This window comes from Puma concolor, chromosome A1 (genome assembly GCF_028749965.1).
Source record: "Puma concolor isolate L17-30 chromosome A1, mPumCon1.1.hap2, whole genome shotgun sequence".
NCBI lineage: Eukaryota > Metazoa > Chordata > Mammalia > Carnivora > Felidae > Puma > Puma concolor.
The window spans coordinates 34,248,075-34,274,215 of NC_141667.1; the positions used below are offsets into that span (position 1 = coordinate 34,248,075).

General features: G+C 39.6%; 1 protein-coding gene across 2 annotated transcripts in view; it reads right to left on the reverse strand.

The window, feature by feature from the left end:
• OXCT1 (3-oxoacid CoA-transferase 1) overlaps positions 1-26,141 on the reverse strand; it is a 137,680-nt gene that overhangs the window by 92,525 nt on the left and 19,014 nt on the right. For both annotated transcript variants that reach the window (XM_025924102.2, XM_086677968.1), the window contains exons 4-7: positions 24,134-24,269; positions 20,192-20,341; positions 15,834-15,940; positions 12,611-12,671 (exon numbers count right to left, since the gene is read on the reverse strand). In XM_025924102.2, the coding sequence (XP_025779887.1) occupies positions 12,611-12,671; positions 15,834-15,940; positions 20,192-20,341; positions 24,134-24,269 (454 nt within the window). The remainder of the gene's footprint in view (positions 1-12,610; positions 12,672-15,833; positions 15,941-20,191; positions 20,342-24,133; positions 24,270-26,141) is intronic.

Sequence of the window (26,141 nt, forward strand, 5' to 3'; positions counted from 1 at the left end):
ATTCTATTTCATACTTCCTATATTTCTAAAGGTCTAGTTCCACTTCTGAGATGCCAATTCTCAAAATGAATGAGGGTTGTAAATTCCTCAAACTGAGAGAAATTTAAATTAGACCAAAACTTCCAAGTTCAACAGCCTTAATCCTGTAGCTTTTTATAGTCAACCTGTATTTGTCTGAGTTTGGTAATGATGAATTTTTCTTCCCTGAGTTTTGTCTACGCCAGCTGAGCTTTTCCAAAAGTTAAAATGAAATTCTAAACTGAAAAAACTTTTCACAATACAAGGCAAAACTTGTATCCTTTTCCCCCAATTATTAAAGAAACTAAAATAGCTTCTTTAAATGAATAACACAGCTCCTTTTCACAGGAAAGCACATAAAAGGTACTAGGTTCGTCACATTCCTGTTTAACTTCCCTCCCATGGGATTTGGATTTAATATTCTCTTCAAAGCAACGAAATGTGGACTCAGTTATTCAGTGACAGAACCACTAGTGTCCCAATGTCAAGATTCAGAAGCTGAGTGGAAGAAGTGACCTATATTCTTGGGCATGAGTGGTCCTGGTTTCTTCATGGAATGCACCTCAGAGTAGAAAACCACTACTTTCTAATAGTTCAATCATTCTTGTTTTCTAATCTTTCATGATTTCTCCCAAATTAACCAACTGTTTCAAACCTTTTCATCTAAAAACAAGCAAAATAAAGCATACTTTTTTCATGAGTTTGTGAAAATTCAGTAAGGCAGAGCTTTCATAAGGAAGCAGCGAAAACATACCTGCAGCCTAATTTATTTATATGTAACAGTGTGCTCCATCCTAAGGAATATGGAAAAAATCTACTTTGAACATTTTGTCCCTCTAATGTTTGCAGGCAGTGGTGTGTCCATGGTTGAACATAAATCATCCATGAATATCTGAGTCCCTCTTTATTCCTGTTGTTTCTCTTGCTCCCAAAAGAATAACAAATGTTACTTTCATTCAAAAGAAGTCAAGATGGAGAGTCAGCACAAGCAAGTTTCCTCAGGGAACAAACTTCAGTTTTCAACCCAAACCAAAATATCTGAATCTTTTGAACAAAAGTACAACAAGATAAGTAGGTCATTAACTAGTGATCCATTTAAAACATGACAGCTAAGAGAGGTCATCAATATTTGAGCATATGCAACTTAAGCTAATGAAATGACAGATTCGTAAGAACCTTCCTTTCTTCAAGGTGTCCATGGTGGGTGTTCCTCTTAAGAGTCATCATAGTTTTTGAATGAAAGGATCAACATATTTAGATCGACTTTAATGAACCTTAAATATCAGGTAATTTACTGATGATTAAAGCTAACAATATATTTGAAGCATAATTTAGGTTAGTTTTTTTTTTTTGTTAACTCACTAAGATTTTAGAAATTGGGAGTGTTATGGAATTTTCGTTCCCTTGCAACTCAAGAATTTTGGAAGACATGGAAAGGGTAGGGAGGGTGAGCCATGCCAGGTGTCACCCACTGCATAGAGTTCTAAAGCCATCATCCCTGGGTCAATGAGAACAACAGCAGTCATCTGAGGTTTATTAACTAAAGCAGCAGGAGGGATCAAGGTGAGAACATAGCACTTGAGAGCTTTACAAAACATATTCAAATGCCCTGTCCCACTGGTGATCAAAATAGACCCATGAAATGGGCAGACAGGAGATATTATAAAGAAGCTGGGATTCTTTTTTTTTTTTCTTTTTTTAAACGTTTATTTATTATCGAGAGACAGAGAGAGACAGAGCATGAATATGGGAGGGGCAGAGAGAGGACGAGACACAGAATCCAAAGCAGGCTCCAGGCTCTGAGCTGTCAGCACAGAGCCCAATGCGGGGCTTGAACTCAGAAACTGCGAGATCATGACCTGAGACAAAATCAGAGGCTTAACCGACTGAGCCACCCAGGCGCCCCAAGAAGCTGGGATTCTAAAGTAATTTGTCCAAGGTCACAATGCTAGTGAGAAACAAATATACAATTCTTAATCTCAGAGTCTGTTTATAAAAAAAAAAAAAAAAAAAAAAAGATAAAGAAATATAGTGAGACTCCTAAGGGCTTAGTCCCAGGGCTTCTTTCCCTAAATGGCCTTTTCTATTCCATGACTGATTTATCAAATATATGTAGATTATTCCCAATAGTAAAACTCCCTTCCAGAGGATACTCGATACAACATTGCTCGAGTCAGGCTAAGGAGTTAATCTCTGCCTTTGCTCTAACCAGCACATCATATCCAATGCATCAGCAAGTCTGAAAGATTCCTCTTCCAAAATACTGTTTACCTCGATTCTATCAGCCTTCCCCACCTATACTCCACCATCACCTCATGCATGGATCAATGCAACTGTCTCCTTACTGGTCACTCTGTCTCCCTTTATGCCATCGTAAAATCCATTCTACACACAGTACCCAAGCTACAAGCATGACCCTTTCATTTGCACTTAAGTCCAACCTACTGTAAAATCCCACATATCTACCTACCTACGTTTTCAATTTTACAATTCTTCTTATTGATGAGCATCTCAAAAAATAAAGCCTTAGTACTGTTATGTCTTGCCAGAGGCAGATGGAGCATGCAAAGTCAGGACCAAATCTTCCAAGTGTCCTTTTCATTAAGACCATTCAACTTCCTAGTGATCTACTCCCAGGAACCTACTCATGTCTCAGTTTTCTCATTTGTAACATTATAATAAAACTGCTTCTTCTCCTATGTCACTTGGTGATTAAGAGGATCAAATGGGTTAATATATGTGGAAGTGCTTTGAAAAAGCATTATACAAACAGAAAGGGATATAAAATGCATGCTACTGCAGAAATGGTGCTTAAGTACAGAGTTTAGCTTCTGCTTACAAGAAAGAAGAGTTAAGAAAATCTAGCTAAAATAATTGACTTTTGCCTCTTGTCACTAAAATACATTAGGCTGGTTCCAGCCTTTTCTTTTGCTTCAGAGGACTCGTGCTATACAAGAAAGCACATGGCTTCCTGATTTCCATTACCTTACCAACAAATAAGGAATAACCAGATAAATCTGTTTCTGACTGAAAACAGGAAGTTTAAAAGCCACAGTTCAGAAGGCTGAGAAAATCAGGCTCATCAGGCCCAAAGCCTCCCTGCTCCTCTCCTTCCTCCTCCCTCTCTGCAGGATGCGGAGGGTATAGCTCCAGAGGAGAGCTATAGGGCCCCTCCAAATGACAGGAACACAGAACAACTGCAACTCCAGACCACTTCCACAGCTCCTGGAAACCGCAGCTCCTGCCAGCCAGCAGGAGCTGTACCCGCATGGGAGACATGGCTCAGGTGGCAGAAGTCCTGAGGTACCGACATTCACCTGGCTGTGCATCTGTGTACCCAAGAAACTAGTCCTCAAGTACGAAACAAGTGAAACAGGCAGGAAAAGGCAAAATGCTTCTAATAAAATCAGTCCATCAATTCATGCTAATATTAAAGTCAGATTTACTGACAAAGGCACTGGGATTTTAAAGAAATGCCACCAACTGTGGATGGATACACAAGTTGTTGTATCTGATCTTCCTTTCTTTATGGTTGCTCCCCAAAGGGTCTGCCAAATTGCACATTCATTTCATTACTACACAAATTCTTGTGATTTAATTTTTTATTGATTCTTCTCAAACCACTTGCTATTGTTTCAGTTCTATTTGAGCTCATTGGTCTTTTAAGAAATAACAGAGTGACATTTAATATATTTGGACTACAAAAATAGAAATTATACTGTAAATTAAGGGTCTGCAAACTTTTTCTGTGAAGTCCAGTTAATATTTTAGGCTTTGTGGACTCTGTCACATATTCTTTTTTTAAATAGCCCTTTAAAAATATAAAAACATTCTTGGGGCACCTGGCTGGCTCATCCAATACAGCATGTGACTCTTGATCTCAGGGTTGTACGCTTGAGCCCCACAATGGGTGCGGAAATTACTTAAAAAATAAATTAAAAAAAAAATAAATTAAATAAATAAAAATATAAAAACATTCTTAACTTTATGTGGTACAAAAACAGGCCATGGGCTATAGTTTTGCAATCCTTTTAAATAATTACTGTGAACTAATAGTATATAGAACATATATGGCTACACACAACGTAAATCAGCCTTTCATTTAAAATGAATCATAGCGGTTCCACAGGTTTCCTTTTCCTGAAGCAGGTACTAAACTAGGAATTTTTTACATTAGAGAAGGATGAGGAATATACTCTGATGATTTTTCATGAGGCAAAAAATTCTGCCCAGATAGTTTTTCCTCCCCTCCTTAGGTGGTCATGGATAAAAGATGCTCACCAAGAATTAATGAAGCTTCCCTTATAATGTACATACCTTTATAATAAATGTGAAAGCCTAAGTTTATACAGTTGATACACATTGACAAAATGCAAATTTGTGAAGCCTCAAAAATTATAAATAGATACAAACTCAAAAGCCTAAAAATAGAATAAAATTCACCAGCCCATCAAAAAAAAAAAAAAAAAAAAAACGGAATGTGTTATTAAATGACTTTCAGGATCTGCACTGACAATAAAAAACAGCACCTAAATTTTGTAAGGATAATGGCACACAAATGACTTGCTGTAATTGGTACTGCTACCCCACAATGCAGTGAAGTCCATTGTACCCGAGATAATGGAACTCTCTCACATAGCTGCTGCATTGTTACCAAGCAACAAGAAATAAAATGTCAGGATTAGCACTTGATTTAATATATTTTTATCATCAATAAACCATGTTTCTATTCTGCTATTCTTCTGGATGTAAATGGTCATTAGTCTAAGAATTGTATTTAGTAATCTATAAGAGTGTGCAAAAAAAAAAAAGTGAAGTTAACACCAGGCATTCATCAAATCCATACTTTTTTAATATTTACTGTTTCCTTGGTAGAAACAGCAGATATTAATGTAATAGTAATTCTACTGCTGAGAAGGTTATTTTGCCAAAATACTCAACTCGTCTTCATTAACACAATTTGTCTTCATTAAATACATCTTCATTAGCATTCAAATATTTTCAAACCAATGTAGCATTTCATGAAAATTCAATGGCCTTTAATAGCCACGAATGATCTTTAAATACTTTAATACTCTGAAATAAGTAAAGTCAATCACTTCAGTTAGTTTAGTGGTGTGAGGAAATTATCTGTCAAAGCACTGTTTATCTGGCTGAATTTGTAGCATAAGAAACTTACAGATACCTCTTTCAGAGTGATTTAGTAATAATTATAAAATGAAATATAAAGCATGAATAAAATCTTGTCACTAAAAACCTGTAAGAAAAAGAAATGTAAAATAAAAGATATAAATTAACAGGTCTAACAACAAAAATCAATGTAAATGATATCCATTGCTTACCACATCCATCCCGAAAGTTAACACATGGGCAAGTGACTGCATTCTGCCTTAGGATCAAGGGTCACCAGGGTTCATGGGGGGGTTGGAGGAAAGAAGGTATTTGTTCTTTTTGTATTGTATCAAACAGCTCTCTTACCTCCTCTCACCTTTTAAAAAGAATTTGTGTCGAATGTTCAACTCAACTGGCCCATGTAGATGAAGTAAGGAGGACTGGAATAGTTTCTTGCTGTCCTCATTCTAGTTAACTAACTGAACCAGGGCTTTACCAGGTAAATACTTAAGGGCAGTGAAAAATACTTAGCATATTATGCATCACACAGTGACTGTCAAATTTGACATTCCAGCCAAGTTCTCATAAATATCACATTTCCATAGGTCAATCAGAGAATTGTGTGTGTGAATGAATTCCATACAGGCATGACCAGTAGTTGCCTGGGTATGGATGTGTGTGCTTGAAACTGAATCTGTCTAATGAGGTCTCTTAACTGATTAGAAGTGCTTGTCTTATGTGGAGAGAAGTTTTAATTTTTTCTATTTATAACCACGTTTTTTCTTTTTACTATTTCTTGTAAAAATTGTGAGTTTCACTGCTTTAGAAGCTGTAATATCATAAGGCATTTGCAATGTCAAGATTAAGAAGAAAAGACACTTAGGAGGAAAGGACTTATGTTTATCCCTGGGGCATTTCTGTGTTCTCTAAAGCAGGAAGGAAGATAACCAAAGTCTCTAAACCACGGATACATTAATTGGCCTGCTTGGTGGAGATTAAATGTTCACAGAATCCACTGAAGTGATTAAGTCATGTCATTAAAATCCACTGTGTTCCCACCTTCTATTGTTTGATCACTTATTTGATCACTTCTGCTAAGATAATTCACGGGGTGAATTATCAACCAGTTTGATCACTTCTGCTAAGATAATTCACGGGGTGTTATCAAATGCAAAGTTCTGCAAACAGGGCCAGAGAGTCATAAGAGCCAAGAGGTTCCAATCACAAAATCATCTTCCATTCATCTCAGAGTTTTTTTTTTTTTTTTTTTTAACGTTTATTTATTTTTGAGACAGGGAGAGACAGAGCATGAACAGGGGAGGGTCAGAGAGAGGGAGACACAGAATCGGAAACAGGCTCCAGGCTCTGAGCTGTCAGCACAGAGCCCGACGCGGGGCTCGAACTCACGGACCACGAGATCATGACCTGAGCCGAAGTCAGACGCTTAACCGACTGAGCCACCCAGGCGCCCCCATCTCAGAGTTTTAAGGTCAGATTTAGGCCTAATCACCTCTTGGGGACTATTATGAAACGAACTAAATATACAAATCCTATTTCACATAGCCTCTGAAGGAGACTGCCGTTGCTCTCAAGAAAGCTGCCCTCATACAAGGCTCCTTGGGCTGCCTGCCGTCCAGCACTGAACAAGAGAGAGTAGGTCTTCCCTGGTCTTCAAACCCACCAGGAATGTGCTCCCCCTACTGCCTAGACGGCTCCTCCTCACAGGGCTGCAGAGCTGGTGCCCTGACTTCCTGGGGAGTCTCTACTCAGGAGTCAGCTCTCTGCGGCCTTTTACTGCCCACCTTCTCTAAAACTTCAGTTTCGTCTCCTGGCGTTTCAGGTTTCTTTTCATGCTTTTTGGTTGTCTTTTCTCCTTAACGTTTATCAATAGATAGCACACTGCCTGTGTCCCTTGGGTATTGCCTGTCACGTCTTAAGCATCAGAACGTAAGCTCTGTGAGGGCAGGGGTTTTTTGGTTTTGTTCACTGCTGTGCTTCCGGAACCTAGAAAAGTGCCTGGCACCCTAGGATTTAGGAACTTTTTTGAACTCTCTTTAGAATGTGGTTGAGGTATAAAATCTGGTGGTTCTTCCCAGATAAGAAAGGAGGAGAAAAGGGGAGACGGGGATGTAGAGGAGGCAAGCGTGAGCGTCACTGCAGCTGAGGGATGAGCTCGGGGGTGGGGGTGGGGGGGGCTTCACTATACTCTTCTGTTTACTGCTGTATATATGTTCATTGTCCTTCATAATAAACATCAAAAACAAACGTTTTTTAATATCCTTTATACTGCAATCACTCTCTGCCCTTCCTCACCCACCAGTGTGTCTGCTGGGCAGGATGGCAGATGTGCCTCTAATCTTTTCCTCTAGTTAATCTCCTAAGGAGAGATGGCACGTGCCAGCCATTAGGACAGAACACAGAAGTCACAGTTCCCAAAGCCTGCCTCTTCTGACACAAGTCTTAGGATAGCACTCTGGGAAATAAGTTTCAATATGTCCATACCTTACGACTTAGAACATTTTTTTTAAAAGCAAGGAACTGATAAACACAATATCCCTGACAACGGTTATGGCCGCAGTGGATGCAGGCAGACGAAAAGGAATATGAGCAATCCGCTAATTCTTACCTTGGGTGGGTTCACAGGTATTCAATTTATTATTATACTTCATAACCCACACAGGCTACACATCTACAATATTCGTACACATCAAGTATTCTAGAATATAAGCAATTCTTTCATAAGCAAATATAGAAATACGCCATGATGTGAACAAAAAAAAATAATTTTATTCAAGTCGTGATAATAAATATACTATTTTCACTAAAAGCTGAAATGAGCTAAAATAGAAGAGGCCCTGTATAAACCTAACACCAGCCATGGCACAACCCTGACGAAACCAGCTGGGCTATTTTGGTCTCAGGCAGCTTGAAGAGCCTTCGGTGGCTGAGTCAGACGACCTTTTCTGACAGAGCAGGCACGCCAGGCTGCTCGCAGGAGACAAAAGCTTACCAGTCTCCTGAGTGAAGCACTCCAAACGCTCCCCCTGAGTTTTCTATTATAAGCTGCTTTTGAAAAAAAATGCGGAGACAGGTCACTTCCAAGAAAAAACGGGGGGTGGTGGGCTAAGCACCGGGGAGACTGGCAGAGGGATCACAGGGAATTGAGGGGATGGCGAGACCCTTCCAAAAGCCAAATGAGTTCCCTCAGGAAGACGCGACAGTCCTTACTTCTCCTATTACACACGCAGAATGTAACACCAAGAGTCATTCCCTGGCTGGTTTTGCACTTAAACGTGTGAAGTTTATCAGGGAAGACGACTTCACCCACTCAAAGAGAAGGAGGTCCAGAAATAACACTGTCTGGGCCCAAAAGAGAAACATCTTTCTGGCATGTGTGCCAATATGTGCACCCACGTGCACTATTTTTCCCAGTAGCTACCCAGTTCCTTACGGGGGTGAGGGGGAGGGACACAGCCAGCATTCACTATATCACAACTTGGTGGTGAAGTATGCAAGTGGTTACAGGTTTTAAGAAATATGAATGCAATATTCATATGGATTGTAGTAAAGGGGAAAATGACCTACTTGGTCACCTCATTGGCTTTATATAACTCACAAGCTTGTGCAGAACACATGTGAAAGGGGAAACTTTTCTGAAAAAGAGGACTATTCCCCTTTTAGAGAAAGTAGAAAGAATTCATATTGAGGGCAAATTTGATACTCTCTTTAATTCGAGATAAACACACTGGTTTGCTTCTTCACATAAAATATTTACTGTAAATTAATGAAAGAAGAAACAAACAAACAAAAAGCAAGAAGACCACCCTGCTTCTAAGTCCAAAAAACAATTTTGAGCGGTCTAAGGGAACCATCATTAATATTATAGACAGTTATAGTTCTGCCCTCCTTAAAACTCAAGTTACAGGATGGAAACAGGGATAAAGGCTGCAGAGATGCAGCCATGTGGAGCGACACGGGGCTTCGGAAGAGAGGCTCTAACCCAGATGCCGAAGCTGCTGCTGAAGAGTCCTCGATTTCCTCCTCCATAAGAGACAGGACACGAGCTGAGAGCTCTAAGAAATAGCTTCTGACTGTCTGCAAGTACCAGAACAGACATTCAATCACCATATTTAGGGAAATCTGTGAAAAGTTGCAAGGTTCAAAGAGGCTACAAAATAGAATGAACTGAGTCTAAGAGAAGACTGAATGGACCCCATACAGCTACTGACCACAGGGTGAGGCTTTTCTAAAGCCAGCTCCAAGGTATATGGTAGTGGAGGAAAAAAGGACCACGATCAGAATAACTGGCAAGGAAGAACAGAATAGAGGAAGAAATTAGCCAAAATACTCTGCTCGATTCTAAGAGTTAACATTGAAATGGTCTATTTCCAGAGATTCAGCATCTTTCACAAGTTTGAAAAACCATCCATTTATGACAGTTTGAGAGTATTTCATAAAATAATGGAAAAGAGCAGACACCCTGGAATCAATACCTCTATTGCTCTGTTCTAGTTCCACCTAGCTGTGTGACATCAGGTCGCACACTTAACCTGTCTGTGCTTTAAAGTCCTCATCCAGGGGCGCCTGGGTGGCGCAGTCGGTTAAGCGTCCGACTTGAACCAGGTCACGATCTCACGGTCCGTGAGTTCGAGCCCCGCGTCGGGCTCTGGGCTGATGGCTCAGAGCCTGGAGCCTGTTTCCGATTCTGTGTCTCCCTCTCTCTCTGCCCCTCGCCCGTTCATGCTCTGTCTCTCTCTGTCCCAAAAATAAATAAACGTTGAAAAAAATAAAGTCCTCATCTGTAAAATAAGGATAAAAATGGTTCCTACCTTATAGGACTATCTTGAGGATTACAAAAATAATAACGTAAAGAGTACAGCATAATAAATATTTGATTAACAGTAGCTATTATTGTTGTTAATAACTAGCAGGCAAGAGAAAATATGGGTAATTTATGATCTCTGAGGATTCCTGTTAAATACAGCACTTCAGTGGCCAGCTTGTAATCACCCATCCCACTATGATCACCATAAAATAAAGTAGGACAGGACTAGAGAAGAATTACAGAATCCTGGAGGTCAGTGCAAGTGAACAGAGTACACAGAACTCTGAGGAGTTGGAGCTGGAGGCCAGAGTACTCACTAGACTCAGAACAATACAAAAATCACAAAATCAAAATGGACTTTTCATATCAGAAAATACCCAATCTACTCACCATCCCCAAGTCCAAATTATTTTCCTCTTTCGAGAACACAGTTCTTCCAATTCAACTTATGAGCATGTGGACTTCTACTATTGAGCATGCCAAGGAGATAGGCTTATAATAATCCATTATCTACAAGCTGTTTTGCTTAATGAGAAAGAACAAAATATGGCCTTTTGTAGCAACACGGATGGAACTGGAGAGTGTTATGCTAAGTGAAATAAGTCATACAGAGAAGGACAGATTCCATATGTTTTCACTCCTATGTGGATCCTGAGAAACTTAACAGAAGACCATGGGGGAGGGGAAGGAGAAAAAAATGGTTAGAGAGGGAGGGAGCCAAAACATAAGAGACTCCTAAAAACTGGGAACAAACTGAGGGTTTATGGGGGGTGGGAGGGAGGGGAGGGTGGGTGATGGGTATTGAGGAGGGCACCTGTTGGGATGAGCCCTGGGTGTTGTATGGAAACCAATTTGACAATAAATTTCATATTAAAAAAAAATAAATAAAAGCTGTTTTGCTTAGATTCCTAAAATAGAAGGACAAATTAGATTTCATCTTGATCATTATAAATAACCCTGTGCAATAAAACCTTTCACAGATATCTATGTTGATCAAAACAGTAGTTGCTAGTTATATGCAGCTACCAAAGAGAAAATGAATTTTTATCTTGTTTAATCTTAATTAATTTAAATTTTAAATGTCACATATGGCTAGTGGCCACCATGTTGGTCATTGCAGGTAGAGTCAATTGGGAGTGGCTGTCTACAGCACCATTATTGAAAAGTATCCCAATGTGAGTCTGAGTCTAGCAGAAATGTGTGCAGTGATAGATCAGAGACGTCTGTTCCCAGGCAAGGGAGGCTAGCGTTTATCATATTTTCAGGATCAGTTAAAGGATTTTATCTCCCTTTTCCTTATGCCAAAAACAAAACAGAACAAAACCAAAGAAAACCTCTCTTTTCTAATATTTACAGTGATTCTCAGACACTAGAGGGTCATTTTCTGTTCTGAGAAGAAGACTGGCTGAAAAGAATCAGATTATAAAGGAAGAAAAAAAAAAGAAAAAGAACTTCACCCAGGACAATGTATAATATCTCCTGGTATTCAGAGAAGGAACACTGTTGCAGGAAGTTTTATAGAAATATATAAAATGAAGAGAGGGCTAAACTACCAATTATTTTAAGCTATGTTATATATAGGCTTTTATTCAGTAATATTATGTATCTGTGTCACAGACAGATCATTAAGATGATTCCATAAATAAAAAAACAGATTACACAGAGTCAACCACATTGTCCATTTTAAATGCAGAATATATACTGAAGTCATTGCAAAGAAACCACCAGGCCTGGGTTGAAGGTACCACATCCTCCAGAACTTTAAAAATAAAAATAATACGCTTCACTTTCCAAGAGATGAACTGAATTCTAACATTTAATTTTTTAAAAATACCACTGTACTGATTCCATGAAATACCATCTTGGCCAAATGTATGCAGAAGTCAAAAGGTGCCACACACACTACCATCATGAGAAAAACCCAGAACATATATTCTCATTTCCAGATCCCACGATGGGTTCCTATAAAGCTCTCCCAAGGAAAAACTATCTCAAACTTTTGTGAAAATTTGGTTCCAAGGCGATTCTCAAAGCCTCAAGTTAAGAATCATTACAAAGTCTCCTCTCAGGTTCAAATACATGTAAATAAAATGGGTCATTATACCCAACAAAATGGGTGTAAGTACCTATTTCTGTCACAGAGCGTTAACGCTAGCAACGGTCTCCCACACCTTGAGATGTCCAAAGAAGAGTCAGTCAGTTCCCTAATTCAACTGTTCCAAACAGAGCCACAACAAAACAATTATTTGTGCTACCCCCTCTTTCTTCCTTAAAGAATTCACAGTATCTAAGATAATGAACTTCTGACACAACTTACTATATTTTGGGGATTCTGTATATAAAAATTCATCTTGCAATTTCACCCAACATGGTCTATTTCACTCAAGTACCAAAGGACTTTTATAAGCTGGTCAGTCTCATAGCTTGATCTCAAAGAGAGCATTCTAGTGAGACCCTAGCTAACCAGAAAGTTGATGTTACAGTAAAATTTCAACTACTATACATTGAAATAGAATTCTTCGATATCCAAAATTTTAAACTTGTCATTGTTTATCCTCCAGAAAACAAATGAACTGCTGTACATTTTCTGAGCTAATACATAACATCAAGTTTAAAAAGTAACCTCTGGAAAGCAGAAAACACCTCTTCTCTTACCTCCACCACTGTGGTTTCTGCCGCTTTGCACATCGGCAAGTTGAAATTCCTTGCACTTTTCCTATATTAGGAGTGGGGGAAAGTGGGGAAAGAAGACCAAAAATAAGAAGAGCCTCTCTCAGCTTTCATTATAAGTTAAAATAATTTCTATAAACTAAAACTCTGTGAATTTTTTTAAAAGAATGTATCAGATTTTCCATAAGTATTAAAACTATTTTATAAATAAAAACAATTTAATGGCCACTTCATTCAGTTACATAGCTTTTATGGAGTTGAGGAGAAGAGGTACTATTTTTCATGTTCAACATATGATTATACACAGAAAGATAAAATAGATATTAATAAATCTACTCTATTTCAAACTATTTGCCTGAATCTTTTAACTGAGATGCCACTTTGTTTCTATAGTTATGGATTCCACTAAACTTGGTCTTGTTAAAATATTAAGAAAAGTAGCAAGTGCTTTATATGAGAAGGTATAGTAATTATATTCTCTATTAAAGAGAAACTTACTGCTGAATTTAAATGAAACATTCACTGGTAATGTGTGAATCATCTATAAAGATCATTCCGGGGAACCAATTTCTAATGAAATTTTTGAGGTACAACACCCACATCAGACCCTGAGGTGTAAAAACTTCAAGAAAGTGCCAATTTTGCTGACGGTTTTGCATTCCCAAGTTCTTAACTTAATGCACCACCACTATCCATAAAAAATTTAATGTATTTTTTGTTTCTGAGAAGGTAAGTTGGTAGAAAAACTCATTTCATAAAGGGAAATGAGTTACAGCTCTCTTTTACTAGCTCTTTTAGGCCACCAATGTTTATCTCACTGGGATTCAAGGATAAATATAAACTCAGGCATGTCCCAGAGAGAGAGGTCCTTGGGTACTTCCACAAGTTGCTGTGTTGGATTCCACTAGACATCCAAACAGCACTGAAAGCTCCAAGAGCAGTGTGGTCAGAGGCAAAGGCATGCAGGGCTGTTCTACCAATGGCCTAGACAGACCTCTTACCAGTTGTCCCACTAAACAAGAGGGTCATCCTGGAAGCCAGTATCCTAAGAATCTAAGTCACTTGACTATTACTGATAGGCGGTCTCATGTCATATCAAATCTCAAGAGCCACAGGCATAAATAAATGCTCAGAACAGCCCTTGTGCAGTCTTTAAGATAGTAGAGCCAGGCAGTGAATCACAGGACAAACGCATGGAAATATTTTAAATCATTCATTTCCATTTGCTTCTATACAATTTCATTAATATAGTCTTTAATTTTTTTAAAGTTTATTTGTTTTGAGAGAAAGAGAGAGAGAAAGCACAAGAGAGAGGGGGTGAGAGAGGGAGAATCCCAACTAGGCTCTGCACTGACAGCGCATGGGGCCAGAACTCACAAACTCTGAGATCATGACCTGAGGCGAAATCAAGAGTCGGATACTTAACCGACTGAGCCCCCTAGATGCCCCAATTTCATTAATCTTTTTAAAAAAGCAACTAAACTTTGCAAACATTTTACCAAGGTGTCAAATAAGATAGGATGCAAAATGTGTAACTTCCAAAATTAACTGGTTGAATTCAAGAAATCAAATATATGGGAATACAAGCTGGTGCAGCTACTCTGGAAAACAGTATGGAAGTTCCTCAAAAAACTAAAAATAGAACTACCCTACAACCCAGCAATTGCACTACTAGGCATTTATGCACAGTACACAGGTATGCTGTTTTGAAGGGACACATGCATCCCCATATTTATAGCAGCACTATCCACAATAGCCAAAGTATGGAAAAAGCCCAAATGTCCATAGATGGATGAATGGATAAAGAAGATGTGGTATATATATACAATGGAGTATTACTCGACAATCAAAAAGAATGAAATCTTGCCATTTGCAATTATGTGGATGGAACTGGAGGGTATGATGCTAAGAGAAATTAGTCAGAGAAAGACAAATGTCATATGACTTCACTCATATGAGGACTTTAAGAAACAAAACAGATGAACATAAAGGGAAGGGAAACAAAAATAATATAAAAACAGGGAGGGGGACAAAACATAAGAGACTCATAAATATGGAGAACAAACAGCATTACTGGAGGGGTGGGGGGGGATGGGCTAAATGAATAAGGGGCACTAAGGAATCTACTCCTGAAGTCATTGTTGCACTATACGCTAATTTGGATGTAAATTTTAAAAAATAAAAAATAAAACAAGTTATAAAAAAATCAAATATAGTATTAATATCATATAAGGTCTTCAAAAATCAACAAAAATGACATGAGAGTGGTCACTGAGAATTTAATTGTGATCACACCAGTGTTGCATTTGGTAAAGATAAAAAACCGCTAAAACAGTAAATGACCATATTATAAAAAAGAAACTATTTCTGTAACCTAACAAGTGAAGTCTTCAAGACCACACATCTTGGAAAATTTGCTTATGTATATTCAAAAGTGGTACAATTTTCAAAATACAACCATATAATGTATAAATCCAAGATACTAAATACTTAGTATTTAGTATGCTTAGGGTAATCAAAAGATCTTGAAATCTATTAAGCCTGTGGCTTAATATCTGTGGCTATCCAGATAACAAGAATGAAAGTTCAGGATTATCAAGATTAATCAACTTTTCATTAGAACCTACATACGTATTTCCTAGTAGACACCAACAGGACTGGAAAAGAACTGATCTAAATGGTTAGGAGCAGTATCTTTCCAGAATATCAAAATCACATAGGCTGTTTAAGACAATGCATATCAATAACAATATCAAAATTAAATACAATTGTGTGTTTTTGTCACATTTGCTAAGCATGTCTCAACACTGTACCTTTCCTGGCAACTAAAACACACATGGAAAAATCGTTTGTATGTAACTATATACAAGGGTATATAGATTCAAATGCCATTCAATGTGGGCACCAGCCAATCAGAACAGATTCCCAGAAGCACACCACATCTCAGCAAAAGCAGTTGCCTTGCACACACACATACATCAGTGTGTATATATACACACACACACACACACACACACACACACACACACACACACACACACACACTCTGACCTGTGGGTTGGTTTGATTGTAAGCCACTTTTTAAATGAATTTTTAAACACCAAACACACCAAGATATCTATTTTGTAAACATAATTCAGGAAATGTAAAGTTGCTGAAATGCAACTTTGCATTAATTGCATTGCTTTGCATAAAACCATGATACTACCTGAAAATCACATTTCCTGCTTGGTCTGCCTTCCAGGCTTTCACCAAAGCAAAATCTCCCGTAATTGCTTCCTCCAAAATAAAATGCTGGCCATTAAACTCCCTCACCTGCAGGAGACAAAGAGGGCACTGTCAGGTATTTGCAGAAGTCTTGTTTGGCTGTGGTATGTGCTCTGATAGAAGCAGATAATAAGGATACGAGCCTAGTCAGGGAAGGTTTCTCAGAGGGAGGACAATCTGAACTGAGGACTCAAGGGTGAGGAGTGGTAGGCAATTAGGATTTGATCAAAGTGGTGGAAAGGGAACTGGGAACAGCATGTGCAGAGACTCAGCAGCAAGAGAGAGCTTAGTAAACTGGAGGAACTGCAAGTTCTATATGCCAAAGGCACAGACTGTGTTAGCACTCATTATTTATGTGCATAAGTTATATACATTGAACATTTCCTCCACCCCAGGAAAAAAAACTATATAAGCCTCATAAAATCGTCAATGTATTTTGTACATAAAATAGTTATAAAAATCCATTCATCTCTAATTAATCTATAACCATCTGTTGAGATATTAATTGGAATTCCTAGAACCTGTAGATGACATTGGAGAACTGACGTGCCACATCTTTCCACCCGTGAGTTAAATACACGCCTATATTTTTTGAAATCTCCTTTTACTTGTTTGAATTGCTTGATAATTCTTCCCCCAAAAAAACTTTGTATACGTTTTTTAGGTTTATTCATAGGTACTTCATGGTGTTTTTATGCTACTAGGAAAGTTCTATGTTATTCTATTACACCTCCTTTTCTATCGTTACTATTTAATGGAATGCTATTGACTTCTGTATTGTATTGCCTTTTAATTCTACTACACATGGAAAGGGGAGCGGGAAGAAGCAGCATAAAGTAAAACTATGCCATGGCATTTTGTTTCTTTTTTCTTCTTGGGTGTTTAGCTCTGGGAATTGAAACAAAGAAAAGAAGAAACAACGTCAATGCTGTGCCCCATCCTACACGGGATTGGAGCCATAGGAAGGCAGAGCTCCATTCTCGCTCATACTACGCCCTCTAGTGGACAAACTGCATGCATATCACAGAAAACTTCAGGAGAAAGTTCTGTATACTTTTCTTTATGGTTTAAAGCAGAAATCCCTTCTTAATCAACAGCTTCTTTAGAGGCTTTATCCCACTTTCTGCTAGAAAATATTAATGAATTTAGGGGATCACTGATGGAGGATCTTATTAATATGAAACTTAGATAAATCATACAAAAGCTATTTATAAACTGCACATCAACATACAGCTTTTTCAAGAGCCTTGTGTATTTCAAAGTCATTACTGTAAACACTAATGATAATAGATGAGAGTATGTTGCATACAGATCTGGAAACCTACATACAGATCTAAATATATGCTAACCCAGGGCAATGTGAAAAAAACGACTTTTTTTCCCCTATTCGAATTATACAATTTCCTGATGGGTCTACAAACCAGCAGTTACTGAGTGCTGACATTCTAAAATTTTAAAACAGGGAAGGGATTGGTTTTGCCACACTATTACTCTCACTTGAAAGAGTTCTGTGTGCCCGGTCGCCACTTCCTCTTTTTTCAGCCCTTTCTCAAATCCACTCTGATCAAATTTCTATCATTCCAGAAAAATCCTCCCTTCCAGAAAAATCTTTTTTTTTCTTTTCAAGTTTGTTTGTTTATTTAAGTAATCTTTACACCTGATGTAGGAACTCATGACTCCGAGATCAAGAGTCACATGCTCTTCTGACTAAGTCAGCCAGGCACCCCTAGAAAAATCATTCTTTAAGGTCCCCAGGGCTCAATGCCCCCTCCTGTTACGCCACCTCTTCTCAATGGGACAGTGCTGATCACTCCCCACTTTGTAAGATCTCCCTTGTATTTCAAGTTGCCACACTCCCCTTGATTTTCTCTTCACAGACTAGATACTTTCCCCTTCTTTGCTTCTCTTTTCACTCTTCCCACCCTTCAAATGCAAAAGAGGTTTTCTCTACCTGCACTCCAGCCCTAGACACTCATCCAGTTCCACAGATTTAACTACTACACGCTGATGGCTCCAATCCCCTATCCCAGCTCTAAACCCTCCCCAAGCTAGAGACTACCGAGCAGCTTCTGCTGGAGCCTAAAGGACATGTCAAACGCACCCAGTCCCAGACAGGGCTCTTTGATCACCCCCGTACTTCACCCATCTCAAAAAGCAGCAGGCTTAGTTCTTGTCTTTCCTCATAGCCCACAACCAATCCATTGGTAAATCCTACTAGCTCTGCCATCAACGTATGTCTAGATTCCAACCCCTTCCCCACAACTTCCACCATTTCACCTCAGTCTAAACAACTTCCACTCCCACCTGGATGGATACAACAGTCTCTTAAGCTCTCTCACTGCTTCTGCTCTTGTACCCCTACCAGAAAACTACCCAGCAGCCACAGTGATGCTTCCAAAATGGAACTTGGACTACATTACTCTCCCACTTCGGAACCTCTCATTGCACTCAGTAAAACCCAAACTCACTATCTGGCTGCAGCCTCGTTTCAGCCTCCCATCCTACCACTCTCTGCCTCATTTATGCTGTTCCGGTCTCACTGTCCTGCTGTTCCACAAACTGGGCTATCCTGCCGCAGGACCTTGTCTTCTCTCCTCCTTCTAACCACAGCACAACCCTATAATCCTTGCCCGACTCATTCTCGTTTTATTTCTGTATCTACCAACTGTCACTTCCTCAGAGAAGTTTCCCTGGACCCAATCTGGAACACAACCTCCCTGGCCACTGACCATTCTCTCTGCCCTTACACTACGGGATTTTTCTTCACAGCACTTTCATCACTGACATTACGTGTTTGTTAATTCATTCCTTGTCAGTTCTTCCACTAGAGGGGGCCTGGGTCTAGATCATCGCCTTTTCTACCATACTTAGGCTAATGCCTGGCAAAGAGTAGGACCTTAATAAATGTCACTGAATTAAGGCATTTACTCACCTCCTCTTTCTACCACAAGTAGGGGAAGTAAAGAGCTAACAAGAATCATTTCAAGAAATTATTTGTCACATTCCTAGGTAATTGAGACAAAAGTACAAAACTATTAGGTTTGTGCACCTGACTCCAGGCAACAATGAACCCAGGCATTCAGGACAGACTCTAGTCTATCCTAGGTTCTCCCAAGGCGAGTTAATGCTGTAACTTCTAGCAAACTCTCAAAGTATTAACCCAATTTTTCTGAGCATCGTTATCTACATCACTAAGATCCATTTTAATAATTAGACTCCTGTCTTACTTTGTCAAAAACTTTTTAAACCTAATTAGGTAGTAAAGGAGCAAGATAGAATATAAAAAAAAAAAAATGTTAATCAAAACTTTGAGTCAATATAGGTCATTCTAAGCAGAAAGGCAAAGCTCCAGATGGAGGACACTGCTAGAGACAAACAGTGAACAGCAAGGGGCATGTTCAATGACCTTTTATCTTCTCTCAAAATATGGAGGTGCAGAGCTAACATCCCTATAAGCAAAAAAAAAAAAAAAAAAAGCTTATAAAAATCGCCGTAAGTGATAAGAGGTCCCTTGATTTACCAAGTTGTCACTTCCTTAGAGCTAAGCTGAGCATTTCTGCAAACCTGTGTTACTGCTCTTGAGCCATGTGGCCAGAGAGAAGCAAGAGGTACTGAAAATACAGTAATGGAATACCGGCCTGTGTAATTTTTAAAACTGGCTCAAATCTAAGTATCTCAAATTTCTATATCTAGAGTTCCATTCTTTTCTAGTATGTGAGTGAAGCTACCTAGCGTACTCCATCCTACCCAGCACTGTAAATATAACTGAAGTACTCCATCAGCTCCGTATGTCCACTATACAAAATGAAGGATAAAGGAGACGGTATAAATGTTCTATTATGTAATTACAACTGCCCCCTACTTTTCAATATTGCATGCAAACATACGATGTCTTTTTTTTTTTTTTTAATTCCTTCATCCACATTCAGTAGGGGCTTGAGCATGAAGAGTTTGCTATGATATATATCACACATCTACTCTATCTTCCACATACGCATAGTCAGAAGTTATAAATGCTCTTACAATTTGTTAAAACTTATCAGAAAACTAGTCTTGGCTCACACATCTTATATAGATTACAGTTTCTTTTCTTCTCATTTATTTATTCGAGTTTCTCTATGTGATTTTAATTACTAGAGGATGCTCAGTTTTAGCTAGAAATGTTACCTAGCTATTCACATAGATGAAGGGCAGTGTCTTCTCACACCTAAGTGATTCAATCCTTATCTACCCACTAAGTCCAGTTGGAACCCTACACTGAAAGGGAGTCCCAGCGCTGCCTGGACCAGTCCTTCTTACCTCTCTTGGCTTACTGGCAATGGCAATGCTGCCATCCTTGTTGTATCTGATCGGTGACCCTCCTTGTTGCACCAGGGTCCCGTACCCGGTGCTGGTGTAAAATGCAGGAACGCCAGCCCCACCTGCACGAATCCGCTCCGCAAGCGTGCCCTACGAGTGAGCAATCGGCACACCATAAGAAGTTCATTAAGCACGCTTCTGTACGTGGATACAGAAACACGTACAGACATGGTTCCTCTCTCTAGAAGTTTATCATTCTAAATCGGACCGAGCACTGTATGTTGCTGTATTTCACAAACACTGTATGCTACATTAATTTAAAACAAGTACTGCACCTCTAGACAACAATCTCTCAATTCTTTTTTTTTTTTAACATTTATTCATTTGTGAGAGACAGCGTGAGTGGGGGAGGGGCAGAGAGAGAGGGAGACAAAATCTGCAGCAGGCTCCAGGCTCTGAGCTGTCAGCACAAAGCCTGACGCGGGGCTTGAACTCATGGATGGCGAGATCATGACCTGAGCCCAAGTCGGACACTCAACCGACTGAGCCACCCAGGTGCCCCAACAATCTCTCAATTCTTAACCCACATTCAAATGTAACTGCTTGTTTGTATAATCAGGATCTCAGCTTTCTGGCGCCCACTGCTCTCCTGACATCATAATCTACATCAGTCTATCTGTAAAATCAATTTTTAAGCCTGAAGTATATAATTTATATTTATTGAAAAACATGTATTTAAATGTTGTGTTTTACTGTGTGCCATATGTAGGTATAGCCTGAATCTTATCATTGATAACAATGCCATTATTATATAATAATATGTTCACTTTGTTTTATTCCAAAACATTCTTATAAGCATTTCATCTAACACATTATCTAATGAAGAAAAAATCCGAAGTTAAGCAAAGATTATACAACATATAGGTAATTTGTTGGTTTTTCTGTTTGTTTGTTTGTTTATTTATTTTTGAGAGAGAGAGGGAGACAGCAAGCAGGGGAGGGGCAGAGAGAGAGGAAAACGGAAGATCTGAAATGAGTTCTGTGCTGACAACACAGAGACCAATGTGGGGCTCGAAATCACGAACTAGGAGATCATGACCTGAGCCCAAGTCGGACACTTAACTGACTGAGCCACCCACATGCCCTAGTAATTTGGTTTTTAAAAGCTAAGAGTACTTTAAATTCTACCTCCGAGTAGAAACAGCTGTATGCAAAGTTTCTTGTACCCTCTTTTGATCATCTTTATCACATTCCTAGGTACCAGAGATTTAAACCTGATTTCCCTAGCTCCCTCCTTCCCCCAACTACTTTTCCACCCAATTTTCCCCACAGGGGAACAACTCTGGCCCTGAATATTTCCTGATACCCTCCCTAACACTGAAACCTATTGTTATGGTCTAGCTACATCATATTCATGCTAGATAACTGACTGGCCATTCAGTAGTAAGAATTGATTTAGGTATTAATGACAATATGTTAATATGGAAAACAAATTTCTACTTTATCTGTGAAAACAATTTCTACTTTAGCTGGGGCCTTCAAATACTAAACTCAAAGCAGGCACTAAAAGTTGGGACTTCAGACATTGAGTCATTGAAGTAGGTGGGATAATCTGGGGAAGGTAGGATTTGAGGCACAACTGAAAATCTTCCAGATAACTGTTTCTCCATTCCATTTAATGGACAGAGGTAACTCCATTTTGTTTTAAGTTAATAACATTCACAAAATTAAACCATCAAAACAACCATAATAACAGCCCCTACCATAAAGTATTTTTTATGTCCACCCTTCTTGAATACCTTTATTCCTTCTCTCTGTCCATCTGGGCAAAAGCCTAAAAGTGGACAATTTCTACATACAGGCTCTCTGCAGGTACCACCAGCCCCCTGCATCCAAACCCCGAAGGGAGTCCTCACCCCTACCACTTTATCAACGCTTCTCTGGCTCACAGGCTGCAAAACAAGGTGCCAGAGCCGATGTCTGTGTACCTGGCACAAAGTGGGCAGAGAGACACCGACCTCTTTCAGCTTAAAGAATATAAAAGAAATACTAAGGAACACCCATGTACATGCCCTCTGACAAAATAAGGGGTAATGCAAAAGATAAAAGAAGTAATTGAAATTATTTTCAAGGGCTCCACAACCCAGAGGAAAAGGGATCTCAACCTACAACGTGAAGAGGAAAAGTATATGCTATCGACTGAATTGTGTCCCCCGCAAATGCGTATGTTGAAGCCCTAACCCCCATGTGACTGTATCTGGAGACACGGCCTTTATGGAAGTCATTAAGGTTAAAGGAAGTCATAAGGATAGGGCCCTGATCCAATAGTATTAGTGTCTTTATAATAAGAGAGCCCAGAGTCCTCATTTGCAAGTGTGCGTCCTCTGTCTCTCCCCGCCCTCCTCCCCTCTACCAAGAATCACATCAGCCTGTACCTTGATCTTGTACTTCCTACCTGCCAGAACAATGAGAAATCACTTTCTCTTGCATGAGCCACCTAGTTTGTTACAGCAGTGCAAGCAGACTAAGACAGGATACCTTTTGTTATTTTCATTTTAAAGGAAAACCAGATAGGGGCGCCTGGGTGGCGCAGTCGGTTAAGCGTCCGACTTCAGCCAGGTCACGATCTCGCGGTCCGTGAGTTCGAGCCCCGCGTCAGGCGCTGGGCTGATGGCTCGGAGCCTGGAGCCTGTTTCCGATTCTGTGTCTCCCTCTCTCTCTGCCCCTCCCCCGTTCATGCTCTGTCTCTCTCTGTCCCAAAAATAAATAAAAACGTTGAAAAAAAAAAAATTTAAAGGAAAACCAGATAAATGCCAGGCACAGTGGGAGGCTGTGACAAACACCGCTCCCAACAACACTGCAGAGTGACAGAGCGTGACCCGCGTAATGTTGTATAGCCTCAGGTACAAGACGGTTCTCCCCTGCATTGCTGTCTCTAGACAAGCATATACTGAGAGTTAATTATTGATTTTTTTAATTCTGCTAGATCACATCATTACCAATGTAGTGAAGTTAGCGGTAATAATGATTCTGTTGACAAAAATAAAGCAGAGTGGTGGGTTCAATTTCAGAGATGAAGGCAGATGATGTCAAATTAGAAGACAAGTGCCTAGGGGCACCTGGGTGGCTCAGTCGGTTACGTGTCCAACTTTGGCTCAGGTCATGATCTTGAGGTTTGTGGGTTTGAGCCCCACATTGAGCTCTGTGCTGATGCTGCAGAGCCTGCTTGGGATTCTCTCTCTCTCCCTCTATCTGCCCCTCCCCGACCCACCCTTTGTCTCTCAAAATAAATAAATAAACTTAAAAAAAAAAAAGATGACAAATGCATATGTAACCTGTAGAGCCCTGTTTTACCCAAATGACTTCAAAAAGTTTCCTCTATGACAAACTCTTCAAGCAGTTAAGATGTAGTGTAAGAAGTGAGTGGAGACTTGCTAGATTAACTGCAGTAACTGGCTTGTTTGGTAATTGACATCAATTCCCTGGAGACCCGGGCCCTGATTCCAGAACTTATTCTGGGACATACCCAGTTCTACCCTCCATGGGCTCCACTTTCCTGATGTCTCAGCAAGAACATATTCCTCACAGATTTCTAATTCTATGATTCACAGGAACGGACTCTCAGGACAATGCCCCAGCATCTCAGCAAGTCCTACTGCAGGCTTCCAGCACAATGTATATCATAGTGCTGAACTTAAAAATTTATCCTGGAGCCTAGAGATTTTTACTAGAAATACCTCTTTTTTTTTTTTTTCCCATGCACAGCAACAGAAAATAATAGTCTAGACATCAACAGGTGTGACCTACAAACAAATTTCCTTGGTCTGGCAAAACTGAATCCTCTCTGCCTTACCTCTCTTGCAAAGGAAAATTCCCAAAGGGGAAAAGGTAAATTTTAAAATAAGTTACTGCTGTGTAAGAGAAGCAGAGAAATTTTCTTACCTGAGGTGTCAGCTCTACTTCCAATTCACCACTCAAGTACTGTCGTTCAAATTCTGCATTTTCTCCAACATACGAAGACACCATGCGTTTTATCTGCTTGGATCGGAGTAAAAGGCCCAAGCCAAAGTTGTCAACCCTAGAAGAAAAATGCAAGCAGCTTGCAATCAAAGGAATATCAGAGACAACACTAATATCCCAGACTTCACAAACATGAAATGTTATTAATTTAAAGGATTCCCTCCTGCCGGGCATTTCACGCATATTCTCTCAGTCCCCCACCACCCAAAGAACCTTGCAAGGTGGCTATTCTTTTCTTATTTTACAGCTGAGGAAACTAAAGCTCTAAACCTTTAAGTGATTTCTGGCAAGATCTTGGGTGACACAGCCAGTATCCAAAGCCACACCAATCCTACAAGTCTACCCTGCACCTTTCATTCTTTCCACTGCTCCAAAGTGATGCCAGGGTAGAAGACAAGCAGAGATGAACTGGATCTTGCCTTACACTTTGAAGGCAGATGTAAAAGCAAAGCAACGCCACGCTCCTGATCTGCACTAGCTCCAAATGGAGAAATTCATTGTCCTAAAAAGCGAGCAAGGCATTCTCATATTTAAAAGAAGGAAGAACAGCATACTCTTGAAATTTGGACCCAAATTATAAATAACTATGAACATTTTCCCTATATCACAGATATTTAGGTCAAGAAGATTTAAACACTTAAACATTTTTAATAGCAATACCAAAAAAATCAGGAAATTAATCACAAACCAGTCAAAAGATTATAGGCAGCAAGAATAACGCTGTTATCCGTTATCTAGTAAGTTTTATATAATATGGTTTAATATTTCTATTAAGGTTAGAGTTCAGGGGTGTCTGGGTGGTTCCGTGGCTTAAGCGTCTGACTTTGGCTCAGGTCATGATTTCACAGTTCGCAAGTTGGAGCCCTGCATTGGGCTCTCTGCTGTCAGCACAGACCCCGCTTCAGATCCTCTGTCCCCCTCTCTCTCTGCCCCTCCCCTGCTCATTCTCTCTCTCTCAAAATAAATACATAAACTAAAAAAAAAAAAATATTTCTAAGGTTGGAGTTCAATTTATTCTCTTTTAAATTTTATTTAAGACTTTATCTTTTTTAGCGCAGTATTAGGTTTATAACTACACTGAGAGGAAGGTACAGAGATTTCCCAAATACCCTTGACCCCACACATGCATAGCCTACCCTATTACGAACATCACTCACCAGAGTGGTACATTTAGTTACCACATATGAGCCTATAACTGACACTGGAGTACAATTTCTTCTTAGAAATGGTGCGTATAGGGGCGCCTGGGTGGCGCAGTCGGTTAAGCGTCTGACTTCAGCCAGGTCACGATCTCGCGGTCCGTGAGTTCGAGCACCGCGTCAGGCTCTGGGCTGATGGCTCAGAGCCTGGAGCCTGTTTCCGATTCTGTGTCTCCCTCTCTCTCTGCCCCTCCCCCGTTCATGCTCTGTCTCTCTCTGTCCCAAAAATAAATAAATGTTGAAAAAAAAAAAAATTAAAAAAAAAAAAAAAGAAATGGTGCGTATAGGGGCGCCTGGGTGGCGCAGTCAGTTGAGTGTCCGACTTCAGCCAGGTCACGATCTCGCGGTCCGTGGGTTCGAGCCCCGCGTGGGGCTCTGGGCTGATGGCTCAGAGCCTGGAGCCTGTTTCTGATTCTGTGTCTCCCTCTCTCTCTGCCCCTCCCCCGTTCATGCTCTGTCTCTCTCTGTCCCAAAAATAAATAAACGTTGAAAAAAAAAAAAGAAATGGTGCGTATAGTATTGGCTTTTTCATTAAGTGAAGGTCTCTAAGTTTATGCCTTTCTTATTTATGTCTATTCTTTTTCAAAGCAAAATACACCTAGAATTTCAAGCAAAGTCAATGTGACAAGACAGATTAATAACCGAATGAATACTTTCCTGTTTTTAGTCGCGTTATCCCTCTCTTCAAGTGTTTCAAAACTGCTCTAACCACTAGATAAACATTTCTAAGA